The sequence below is a fragment of the Pleuronectes platessa genome, chromosome 12 (genome assembly GCF_947347685.1).
Source record: "Pleuronectes platessa chromosome 12, fPlePla1.1, whole genome shotgun sequence".
Taxonomy (NCBI): Eukaryota; Metazoa; Chordata; class Actinopteri; order Pleuronectiformes; family Pleuronectidae; genus Pleuronectes; species Pleuronectes platessa.
The window spans coordinates 1911588-1924575 of record NC_070637.1 but is presented as its reverse complement, the minus strand read 5'-3'; the positions used below and the strand labels follow the sequence as shown (position 1 = coordinate 1924575).

At 42.9% G+C, this 12988-nt stretch overlaps 1 protein-coding gene and 1 long non-coding RNA gene across 3 annotated transcripts in view; both read right to left on the bottom strand.

Moving 5' to 3' along the window:
• Positions 1–5011: 5011 nt before the first annotated feature.
• The window catches only part of zswim8 (zinc finger, SWIM-type containing 8), a 31746-nt gene continuing 23769 nt past the window's right edge, over positions 5012–12988 (bottom strand). For both annotated transcript variants that reach the window (XM_053435726.1, XM_053435725.1), the window contains 6 exons: positions 11285–11782; positions 10783–10960; positions 10449–10622; positions 10227–10346; positions 8064–8242; positions 5012–7012 (listed from right to left, as the gene is read on the bottom strand). In XM_053435726.1, the coding sequence (XP_053291701.1) occupies positions 6809–7012; positions 8064–8242; positions 10227–10346; positions 10449–10622; positions 10783–10960; positions 11285–11782 (1353 nt within the window). In that variant the 3' untranslated portion in view covers positions 5012–6808. The remainder of the gene's footprint in view (positions 7013–8063; positions 8243–10226; positions 10347–10448; positions 10623–10782; positions 10961–11284; positions 11783–12988) is intronic.
• Positions 7140–8057, bottom strand: LOC128453079 (uncharacterized). The gene is made up of 2 exons (XR_008341473.1): positions 7541–8057; positions 7140–7478 (listed from the first exon to the last, which is right to left on the bottom strand). It is a non-coding gene; the product is annotated as an uncharacterized LOC128453079 (long non-coding RNA).

Below are 12988 nucleotides of genomic sequence, written 5' to 3'. Positions count from 1 at the left end.
GATTTTACTTTCCCTTTCTCTTTTTTCTTTATGAATCTTTTCAGGGTTGTCTTATCAATTTTTCTATCCCTTCCAGCTTTTCTTAAGGACTTCTTTCCTTGCATGACCTCAGCGGCTACACTCTCCATCTCTGCGAGGGGTGTTTGGTCCCAGGGTGTCTTCCTGTATAGTTTCTTCACATGGTTTTATATGTTGGAAGTTCACCAACATGTATGATATACGTTTTTCTACCTGATTCAATTTTTTTTGACACAACAGTTGGTTAAGTTCAAAGCAAGAAAATTTACTTTTACATGCAAAACATTTTTGTGAAAAAACGTACTATCCACAGCACCAGCACCAACTTCTCCTTCATGGCAAGGGGGGAATGGGAGGGGCTTGAAGACATAATGGTCACATGACCACAAATGTGTTCCGCTGCCTAGATAGATAGATAGATAGATAGATTCCTTTAATAGTCCCACAGTGGGGAAATTTGAGGGTTTACAACAGCAGCGCAGGTACAGTGCAACAAGAGAAAAAAGAAAGAGCAAAAAAATAAATAAAATAGTAAGAAACAAAAACAACAACAATGAGCAACAAAAAGTAAATAGTAAATAAATTGTAAATAATAGAACAATTAAATAATAATAATTAAATAAATTGCACAAATTGTGTTGTGTGTTAAATGTTAAATGGGATCACAGCTGGTTGTACAGTCTGACAGCAGCAGGAAGGAAGGACCTGCGGTACCTCTCCCTCACACACCGGGGGTGAATCAGGCGGTGGCTGAAGGAGCTGTTAAGAGCTGCCAGGGTGTCCCGCATGGGGTGGGAGGAGTTGTCCATCAGGGAGGATAGTTTAGCAACCATCCTTCTGTCTCCTACCACCTCCACCGTATCCAGTGGACACCCCAGCACACTGCTGGCCTTCCTGATGAGCTTGTTAAGTCTCTTCCTGTCGGCTGTCGAGATGCTGCTGCCCCAGCAGACCACTCCAGAGAAGATGGCTGATGCCACCACCGAGTCGAAGAAGGTCCTCAGGAGTGCTCCCTGCACACCAAAAGACCTCAGACTCCTCAGCAGATAGAGTCTGCTCTGTCCCTTCTTGTAGGTAGCCTGTGTGTGATCAGTCCAGTCCAGATTATTGTTTAGGTGAACACCCAGGTACTTATAAGATCTCACGATGTCAATGTCCGTTCCCTGGATGTTCACTGGTGTCGGAGGAGAGTGTTTACTCCGGTGGAAGTCCACCACTAGCTCCTTGGTTTTTCCAGAGTTGATCTGGAGGCAGTTCCGCTGGCACCATGATATGAAGTCCTCATTCAGTTCTCTGTACTCCCTGTCATCACCGGCAGAAATGAGGCCGAGGTGAATCTTACAGGACACCCCCTGTAAGTGAGATACAGGGGGTGTCTCACTTTACCTGATGTCCCACATTACCCCGCTCTCCGCTACCAGTCAAAATTTGGACTAACCTTATCATTCAATGGTTTTCTTTATTTTTCTTTCTTTCTACATAGCAGATTAATATTGAAGACATCAAAACTATGAAGGAACACATATGGAATTATGTGGTAATCCAAAAAGTGTTGAACAAACCAGAATATGTTTTATATTTTAGATTCTTCCAAGTAGCCTTTCGCTCTGATTACAGCTTTGCACACTCTTGGCCTTCTTTGAATCAGCTTCATGCAGTAGTAACCTGGATGGTTTTCAATGAACAGGTTTGCCTTGTCACAAGTTATTTGGTGGAATTGCTTGGCTTTTTAATGTGTTTGAGACCATCAGTTGTGTTGTGCAGAGGCAGGGTTAGTGCACAGTTCTATACAGCAAATAGGCCTATTCGACTACAGTTCTAATTCATATTATGGCAAGTCCCACTCAACTAAGTAAAGACAAACGATAGTCCATCATTACTTTAATACAGGAAGGTCAGTAAATCTGAAAAATTTCAAGAACTTTGAATGTATCCTCAAGTTCCGTAGCGAAAACCATCAAACGCCATGATGATACTGGCTCTCATGAGGATCGCCCCAGAACAGGAAGTCCAAGAATTACCTCTGCTGCTGAGAATAAGTTCATTAGAGTTACCAGCCTCAGAAACCACAGCACCTCAGATTAGAGGCAACATAAATTAGATGGTTTGGGATGAGTTTGACGACAGTGAAGGCAAAGCCGCCAACAAGTGCTCAGCACCTCTGGGAACAGACTGTTGACTGTTGAAAACCATTCCAGGTGACTACTGCATGAAGCTGATTGAAAGAAGGCCCAGAGTGTGCAAAGCTGTCATCGAAGCAAAAGGTGGCTACTTAGAAGAATCTAAAATATAAAACATATTCTTGTTTGTTGAACATTTTTTTCTTCTATTACCACATAATTCCATATGTGTTCCTTCATAGTTTGGATGTCTTCAATATTAATCTGCAATGTAGAAAGAAAGAAAAATTAAGAAAAACCATTGAATGAGAAGGTGTGTCCATACTTTTGACTGGTAGTGTATAAATACTTTTTTTCAGAACCAAAGGAAGAACGCATTAACTTTTTCAGTGGATTTGATTAAGGAGCCACCAGCTACAGCCAATGGCCAGAGGGCCAGATGCATTATGTTTTCGTGTTTTCCATCTGTCCGCTCGTCCATCATAGTCTACAAGAACGCCTGAGTGGAATTTCTTTAACTTTAGTACAAATATTTACTTGGACACAAAGATGAACTGATTACATTTTGGCGGTCAAAGGTGAAGGTTAAGGTCACAGTGACCTCTCAAACCAATTTTTTTTGCCTTGTGAAGCCGATATCTCCAGAACACCATGAGAGAATCCTTTCATATTCGGCTCAAACATTCAATTGGACTTGATGATTCTGTGATTACATTTTGGCAGCCAAAGGTTAAGGTCTATCAAATGTTTTTCATAATTCTTGAACATGATATCTTAAGATCAGCTTTAGGGAATTTTTTCAAATTTACTTCAAACATTCAAATAGATTCAAAGATTAACAGATTCGATTTTGGTGGTTGATGGTCAAAAGGTCACAGGACCCCACTTTCTTATGAACACGATATGTAAGGAATGCCCAAAAGGAATTTCATTACATCTGACAATTTGATTGGACTTATAAATGACCTGATTAGAATTTGGTGGACAGGGTCACTGTGACTTCTCATAACACAGGTTTTGCCTTGTGAAAGTGATATCTCAATTTCTTCAACTGTTGATCAGTTCTCAGTTGGACTCAAGATATACTGATGAGATTTCAGCCCACAGTGACCTGTTATGAATCTGGAAAAAAAATGTATGTAGAAAGACACTGCACTGGTTGACAGAGGCATACAATCGCACTGTGGTAATTCTAGTTTTTGATTATGTGTTGTGCTGATTGGTTTGTACTGACTCGTTGTGACTTGCCCTTCTGTCCATCCTGGGAAAAGAATCCCTGTAGTTGTGGCTCTCCCTAACATTTCTGCATATTTCCCCTGTAAAAACGAGATGAGTTGTTGATACAGAGACTATTATCCAAATTGATCCAAGGAGGCAGACATTTAAGGTTATATTCCTTGTTTGGATGGGCTCAGGTGAGACCTGAACCAGCCCTTAGTTATGCTGCTATAGGCACAGACTTCTTCCCTTGGTTAAAAGATAATTTTTCTCTTTCCACTGTTACAGAATGTTTTCTGATTGTGGGAACTTTTGGGTTGCTTTTATAAGATACGGTCTCCACCTAGCTATAAAAAGTGGCTTTAGATAATGTATGTTTTGGCATTATACAAATAAATCGATTTGAATTTTCTTGATATTATGCAATACCATGTAAAGTATATACATTTTACAGTTGGTCCTGGTTACCTGTACCTGTTGAGCCAAATATGCTGATCAATCAGTCAATCAATCAAATTATATTTCTATAGCCCATATTCACAAATCACAATTAGTCTCATAGGGCTTAATGCAGCTGATCCAGCTAATGCTTCAGATTGTCATCGTTGATGACAATGGCCTAGGGGGTAGAGTGGTTGTCCCAAGGTCAATCCCAACTCTTCCCCATCTGCATGCCGAAGTGTCCTTGGGCAAGATACTGAACCCCATGTAATGTAATGTAATGTAATGCCAGACACTGAGGGGAAAGGACACTGATGCAGAAACTAGGGGCAGAACTAATTAGTCCAATGACTTCATTAACAAAAAAAAAACAAATACGATGATGAAGCAAGGGTGAAAAGTAAAGAATACAGTCCAACAGTCCAACAGGGCAAACAAATCCAGAAACCCCCAGGCAGGAATCCAAAGTCCAGGAAACAAGCAAAAAGTACAGGCAAGCAGACAGGATACTGCAAAAACAGCAAGACATCTGGAAGATAGAAAGGAAGAGAAACGATGTATGTATGGTGCGTCACAGAGGGGCAGTGGTTAGTACTGTAGCCTCACAGCAATAAGGTTCCGGTTTGAATTCTGGCTTTATACCATTGCTATGCTTTTAAAACCTTATACCAATGTGGCAGGAACCCTTCCAGTCATCATGTATTATCTCCACAAAGATTATATCCCTTTCTGTTGGTGGATTGGTTTGTTTGTTTGTTTGTCTGTCAGCATCTGCTAAGTGCCACTAGATGCAGCTAAATCATTTGGTGTACAGCAGTCGTGAAAACCATGGTCTCAAAGCCAGTGGCATGAAAAAGAGGAGAGGAGCCATGTCCTTCACTTCTGGATTACTGTATCAGCTTGCTTTAGTAACTGATTATGTCCCATAATGCAGAATTTCTACATGCATATTAAATCTATATGGAGCCGATAAGGAAACAAGGCCATTCATGTTGTTCTCACCTGCATATTGAAGGTAGACCTACTTTGCTCTGGTAGCATTGCAAAGATGTTGTGTTATACTTAGAAAATAACAGAGAGCAGGTTTATGGTCTGATGAATGATACTGCTCCTCCCTCTTGTGGTCACTGCTAATAATCTGTATGTAGTCTAAGGAGCAGAACGTGGCTTGACCTCTTGAGAAAATAATCCCACCTCCGAATGATACCCACACATCATTTTAATTGTCTTTATTAAGTAAACTCTACACATTCAGTATTGCTTTAATATTTGTATTTATTCTTTTCACACTAATTTAGAACCTTTTGCAATCAGTACATATAGAACATTTCAATCAAGCTACACTTTTTGAGGAATACAAAAATATCACAGTACATTTTCTACTTAGTCACCTTCGCCTGTGAGGCCCAAAGCTGATCAAAGAGGCACGTTCAGAACCACAGCAGGTGCCTGGACAAAGATGGAAAGTAACAGCACCATGGTCTACAAGCTAAGCACACAGATCCAGGTGAGTGGAATTGTGTGAAGCAGGACTTTCCATAGCCAGGCCACTGAGTCTCCTTTTAATACATGAACACATTGTTGAAGTGTGAACTTTGAAGGAGATGGCTGAAAATGAGACAATGTCCCTTTCTGTCCACTGTGGGACAACCCCACATGCTTCCCCGCGAGATGCCAAACCAAATGCTATCCCTTGTAAAACCTTAGGAAAACTTAGTTTTACAAATCAAAGTCTGTTTAACTTCACAAAATCCAGAATCAGTGCACTGCTTCTACCCCACATTTTGATGGGGAAGTATGTGGGACTGTCATCTTCACCAGCTACTCCTGTCTTTGTTTGAACTTGTCAATCACTTGAATGCTGAAAAGATGATGATCAAAAAATGGTGGCATTGAATGCTTCTTATCCATTTCATGTAAACTCTTCCTTTCGCTTCATGTGAATCCCAATTTTGTTATTTTTTCTAAAAAAATCTGTTAAGATTGATACTGAAAATATGTTGAGCCCTTAACAGGACAGGATAAAAGAACATTATATATTCCTAGATGTGTTACCTTTAGGAGATCCCAAAAATTTGATCTAAAAAAAAAAAAAGTCAAACGATACTCAGCCCAACTGATGATGTTCTAACACAGAGTAAGAGTGACCATGGAGAAGACCCTCAGTGGCTCTGCGTGGCCCATCAGCATTTACTGGCCTCAGGTTTTGGTCTGGAGCTGAGTTCACATTGCTCCTCAGGCGCACTGAAATGTAAATGTGGATCCAACACAACAAACCAACCTTTAATATTCGGTCTCTTCCAATTCCTCTCTCCATAACGTCAGATTCTATACAAAATATCAAAAAAGATTAAACAAATACAGAAAATCCTCACCTGTACTGACAATATATTTTCTAATATTAAATCTTTTTTCCCTGTTAATCTTCCTTTTCTCCCAAACTGCAAAGATTCAGATCCATAGTGACAAACATTTCTTGAATGGGGCCTCACAGCATCTACCACTCTGGACAGGAATGTTGAAGCATGAAATTGACTCACGCTCAGTGGTTTAATTCAAAACAAAACTAAACTCAACTACTAAACATGGGAAATTAAGTGAGGATGTAGGGTGACAGATCCCGTTCAAATGTATTCAGTGTAGGGGAAATGGAAAAGATTAATTGAGCTGCAGAAAGGTAGGAGTACACTTAAATTCCACGGTTAAACAAACATAAACTATGATAAAACAAGAGTGAAGAGTCAGTCAAGACCAGTGGAGGGCAAGGTCGGGGGACACACCGATAAAAAAGGAAGTCCCTGTTTGTCAGGGTTACAGGAGCTGATTGTCCTGCCTGTGTGCTGCGTTTGCTAGTCCACATCGCAGGGAACAGGATCCCTGACAGAACCAGACAGAATGTGGCCAGCTCAGTGCAGCGGCAGTAGCAGTGTTAGAGGCTGAGGGGGCGCTAGGTCGGACTTGTCAAGCTTGATTCAGGCCCAGGCCCAGCACACCCTTGCCTAGGGAGCTGCTTAAGGGGAGAAGGTTGCCATCTCCAGGGAGATACGCTGCCACAGCTCCTTCGTCTGCTTGCCTCTCTTCAGGTTCTGCAGCACATCGTTAAACTGCATCATACCCACAGGCGTCAGGCAGAAAGCACCGCGAGCGCTGCGGATGATGTTGACAAAGTCATCATAGTCAGCAGGTGTCAGGTGGATGAGCCGGTGGTGGATGTACTGCGGAGAAAAAGGCAGAGGCAGAAAGAAGCAGGTGTGATTCTACAGGCAGCTGGGACAGACTTGGACAATACCTTTATCAAAGATGTGCTATAACAAGATAACATTTTTCTATTTTTAACAGCAGAACAGATTTTCTTCCGACGCCTGAACCTCTTCCCACATCCCGTGCGATCAAACTTACTACAAACGGCATGGTCGCTGAGTATGCCTCTGTGTGACCTGAGGTGTCTCTCCCCCACAGCAGAGTCTATGTCAGTCACAGCAGAGAAGCTGCACTGGGCTGAATTCAACATCTTCCAGCAAGTTGTTTTTATGCTTATGAACCCAAACTTTTTTGCTTCACTGCTTCGTGTATGCAACTTCAGCTTCCTCTCTACAATCAACCTATGGGTCTCTTGTCCACTGTGGCATTCTCCCTCCTCGTTGAGTCAGGGCACCAACAGTCATTAAAAGTATTTGAACCCTTTATATTAAAGCCTCAAAGTCAACCCGCTTCAGAGCGGCATTAACCTTAAAGTTGTTTACAATCCACCAGAGGAAGATGAATGGCACCAACATGTTTTCTCTTCAAAAGTTCTGACGGTAATATTGTGCTGCTGCAGCATGTGAAATCTGCCTAGCACATTAGCAGCTAATGGTCAGCTCTGAAGGCTTGAAAGTAGAGTGTTCCCACAATTTACATATGCTACATCACATACTATTTGATGTTCGGGATGAACATCACGATTAACAGCAGAGAGTGACCTGCGATTGGTTGAGTGTGTTTGTATTGGACTCTATCTCTTAATGACGTCCTCGGTGCAATATGGCAGAGTTCATATCATCTTTAATTAGAGTATGTGAGTATTAGCAATGTATTCATTGCAATGTGGACATAAAAATGACCCTGTGTGCTCACAATAGCTCTGGAATGCCTTCATAATATGATGCTTGTACCCTCATTAAAGACATCTCCGGTTTATTGACATTTCAGACTGCACTGGAATCTGTCCATCTGCTCCACTACGAATGTAAGCAGGGCTGCAGTGTGGGCGTAGACGCATTGTACCTGCAGGTAGGCCTGTTGGCAGCGCTGGACGAGCTGATGGAAAGCAGGTGTTCGGAGATGAGCGTGGATATGGGCTGGGTTCAGTCTCTGCAGGGCCTCCATGATGATCTCCTGCAGGACAAATGGACTAAGGACACCTTTTGCTGCTCCGACACAGAACTGGTACACGTAGTTGACTCCTGACAGGATGGATAGGCATCGAGGAGAAAGAGAAAGGAGATGAACGGATGTTCAGACAAAACAGCAAGTGACTGTTAAGTCGGAGGAAGTGGTCCCTACATTTTTATTTTATGTGTTTACTTGCAGCCAAACACACACAAAACACATTATTTGTGCTGTTTGAACGCAAATTCGTCCTGGGCCATATACGAAGGACCACCTACTCAGCTGACGTCCTCTGACAGGCTACAATTTCACAATTAAATCAAACACTTCAGTGCCAAAATATTGATTTGTTTGTGGCCATCTTTTTTTTTATGGTAAATTCTGTCTTCATAGCAGAGTGGATTGATCATCGCTAAATATCACACATACACACACTATTAAATACTCCCACACCTAGAATGGCTCTCTGTAGAGTGCATAAGTCACATTTATATTCACTAGATCCAGATTTTAATTTGGATCTTCAGCAAATTTCTCCCAAATTTTTCCCAAGATCACTTTCCAAAAATTGGTCATGTAATGTAAAAAGAGGGTTGCAAGTCCTGTGAACACCATTGAACACCCTGGTTGGATGGGAACTGCCAGTGGACAGCCCCTTTCAAGTCTCTTCAGAGATGTTTGATTGGGTTCAACTCAGGGCTCTAGTTGGGGAACTCGTAGACATTCAAAGAGTTGTCTCGAAGACACTCCTGTGCTGAAGACGGAAAGTGAACCTTCTAAGGTCCTGATACCTGCCCTATTTCTCTGTCCCTGCTGCCCTATAGCATGATGCTGACACCAGGTAATAAGCGGTACCTGGTTTCCTCCAGATTTGATATATTTACAGTATATATGTATATATTCACTCACCAGCGACTTAATTAGGTAGACCTTGCCACCGGGTTGGACTTCCTTTTGCCTTCAGAACTGCCTTAATTCTTCTTTGCATAGATTCAACCAGGCGTGGCGTTTAAATTATGCTTAACTGGTACTAAGGGGCCCAAAGTGTGCCAAGAAAATATCCCCCACACCCCTACACCACCACCACCAGCTTGAACCGTATATACAAGGCATGATTGATACAAGGCAGGATGGATCCATGCTTTCATGTTGTTTATGCCAAATTCTGACCCTAACATCTGAATGTCACAGCTGAAATCGAGACTCATCAGACCAGGCAACGCTTTTCCAATCTTCTATTCTCCAATTTTGGTGAGCATGTGCGAATTTTACTCCAGTTTCCTGTTCTTAGCTGACAGGGGTGGCACCAGGCGTGGTCTTCTGCTGCTGTAGCCCATCTGCTTCAAGGTTCGACGTGTTGTGCATTCAGAGATGGTATTCTGCAAACCTTGGTTGTAACGAGTGGTTATAATAGTTACTATTGACTTTCTATCATCTCAAACTACTCTCCCAATTCTCCTCTGACCTCTGACATCAACGAGGCATTTTCGTCCACACAACTGCCGCTCACTGGATATTTTCTCCTTTTTGGATCATTCTCTGTAAACCCTAGAGATGATCATGTTTGTATAATTTTGCTTATCTTAAACTCTTACATACATACGTTGCTCTTGTAGCAACAAGCTTCATCAGCGTTGAATTCACTGAAGTACAGTGTGCCAAAACTTTTAAATGTTTAGCTCCCCATTGTAATTTGTGGCTAAGAGCAGCATCTCTGTGTGATTGATATATCTGCTTGTTCAGGTGAGTTGCATGTGAGTTAGTGAGCAATCTTTCCCCTTGTGACAGCATCAGTGTTTATTGATAATATAGTCTTTAATTATCAAGCCCTGTGACTTGTTTCATACCTGGTACTGGTATCTCAATTCATTAACTGTGCCCAGGACCAGCACATTATCGTGCAGTGTGATCACAGTCCCGTCTCTGAGGTCTACAGCCAGCTACTTCAGAATCATGTCTTGGTTTTTGGTCTGATTTACATCTTGGTGGACAACCATCAATAACATTCAGTGAATATATTGGTTTTTGCTTTTCATTGTCAATCATTTTGCAGCTCACCTAGCCTTGCAGCTAGTCCTAGCAGCCATTTGACATCCTCAGTATAAGGTGGACTCCTGGAGAAGTTGTTGGGGTGATCATTGTGAGCCCTCCTGCCCAGCATTTCCAATGCTAGCATACCTTCACAAACGAGAACAATAGAGATCACATTTTTCAGTTAACCTTCTTTACTATATGCATTCTGCTTAGGGGAAAATTTGTCACAGCTCACACACTCCTCACCAACTCTGTAGGCAGAGTGAAGGTAGTGCAGACCCTGCTGGCTGATTGGCTGGCTGTGCTGCTCATCCTCTGCTGGGAAAGGATTGTTGACCAATGAGCCTGGCTGAGAGCAGAGAGAGGGTAAAGATGCTCCCTGGATGGTCTGGATGGTGGGGCCGGTGTGGACGCTGCCTACTGTAAAACATGGCACATCATACTGTTGATCACAGTTGAACAATTGCATCCTATCATAACATAAACCAATGTACTTTATCCAAGATGGCCTACATTTTAAGAACATTAATCATTGTTTGGTTTAAAACAGACAAACACCCAAATTGTGTGTATTCCTGACCTGCTACAGTGGTGCTAAGGGGCTGGCCGGTCTCAGTGTGGTAAGGGTGGACGGCGATCTGAGTCATGGACGGTACGGGGACACCAGGGAAAGTCACAGCTGTGGCTGCCATAGGTGGCTGGGGGCCAGTGGCCACTGTGAAAGGGAACTGGGCCCCGATGAAGGCTGGGTGCATTCCCTGAAGAGGTGCACACACGCACACGCACACGCACACACACATTTATGCTGACAGTCTCAAATTAATTATCACTGATTGTGCAATGTATTTCCTTAAATTAAATAATAAATCCACAGAAAAAAATTCAAATCAAGAATCAACTCTTGATATTGTGTCAACGGACACATAGCTTAGCGAATATGTCAAATGTGTGTAGATCGACAGCCTGTCTTTGCAAGATATGAACACATCATCAAATCTGTACTTTCCATCTTTAGACACCTTTTCAGCTGTATGTTAATTATTCCACAAAAACCCAGTGATGGAATCAAAAGAACCTCTGACCTGTGGATACGCAGCCCCAGACACAGGGAAGACCGTGGGTCGGGGGACATGCTGCAGAGGATGTCCCAGGTACTGGGGAGTACAGACGGTGGGGAGATGAGCCTGGATGGTGGCGTAGGGGTGGAGGCCTTGGCTGTGTGGGTGAACGATGGCCTGCCCAGGCATGGCATGGGACTGGTAGATGGTGGAGCCCACGGAGATGACGGGTACAACGGTTGCTGTAGTGACTGAGGCTGTGACAGTTGCAACCCCCGAAGACTCCATGTTTACCCCACTGTCATGAACACCACAGCTGGATTCCATGAGCCTTCTGCCCGACCCCCCATTTGCCCCACAGCGCCCAGAGGTCTCCCTCTGCTGACCTGAGCCCCCGCCCACTGACTGCTCATACAGCCAGTACCACTGGTGAGCGACCTCAAACAAAACCTCAGGATACACACCTCCCCCCTTGGCTGCTTCCTCTACTGCCATGCAGGCCTTCTCCAGCATCACATTGTCCTGGTGGGACACAGAGACAGGTATGGGCAAAGTGCAATATGTCTATCAATCATTAATTTTACCTTACATACCACACTAAATCATGTATTATGTGTCTTGATTGGTTTTTCTATTCAGCATTCAGCAGCATCTAAAATGATCAGCAACAGGTTGATCAATTGTTTTATCTTTAACTGTTGGATGTGGCTCCGAAGGTAGAGATGGTCATGCACTAACCAGACAGATTCAATCCCAAGCCCCTCCAGTTGCAGTCACAAGTGTCCTTGGACAAAATACTGAACCTTAAGTGCACCTGAATGATGTGCTGGCAGTGTGTGAAAGGTGTGTCGTAGAAAGAGTGCTTTGTATAGAAGCACTGTAGTAGTGAATGTGTGTTTGAATGTAAAGTGTTTTGAGTGGTCAATAAGACTGGAGTTAAAAGGATGGTTCACCCAAAAATGGAAATTTACTCATTATCTACTCAACGCTCTGCCAATGGAGGGGGGTGGGTGAAGTGTTTGAGTCCACAAAACACTAGGAGTTTCAGGGGTAAACAGTGTTAGAACAGAATACAATATAACTGAGGAAATTAAGGACTTATCTTCAGACATAAAAAAACAACACAACATGCCTCCATACAGCTCAGGTGGTGTCATACGAGTGTCCAGAAATGTCAGCTGATATCTTCCGACGAGGTGCAATCAGGGACCTTAAGTATGCTAACATCCGCTAGCTTAGCCACTTCTGGGCAATTAGGCTTAAAACACCGTTTCGAGTCGAATATGAATGTCGGGGCTTGCGGACACTTTAATGATACCACAGTATGGAGGCATGTTATGTTTTTTCTGTTGTTCTAAACGTCTGAAGATGGTCACTAATGGTAAATGGCTTTGTATTTATATAGCGCTTTTCTAGTCTTGATGACCACTCAAAGCACTTTACAGTACAGTTTTACATTCACCAATTCACACACACATTCATACAGTGCATCTATTCGCAGCACTTTGTTTTTCTATGGGGGGCCATTCAGGGTTCAGCATCTTGCCCAAGGACACTTCGGCATGCAGATGGGTCAGACTGGGGATCGAACTGCCGACCTTCATGTTGGAGGACGACCACTCTACCCCTCAGCCACAGCCACAACTAATGTCTTCAATTGTATTGGATTCTGCTCTAACACTGTTTACCCTGGTTATTGGCATAGTGGTGAGTAGATATTTAGTGAAT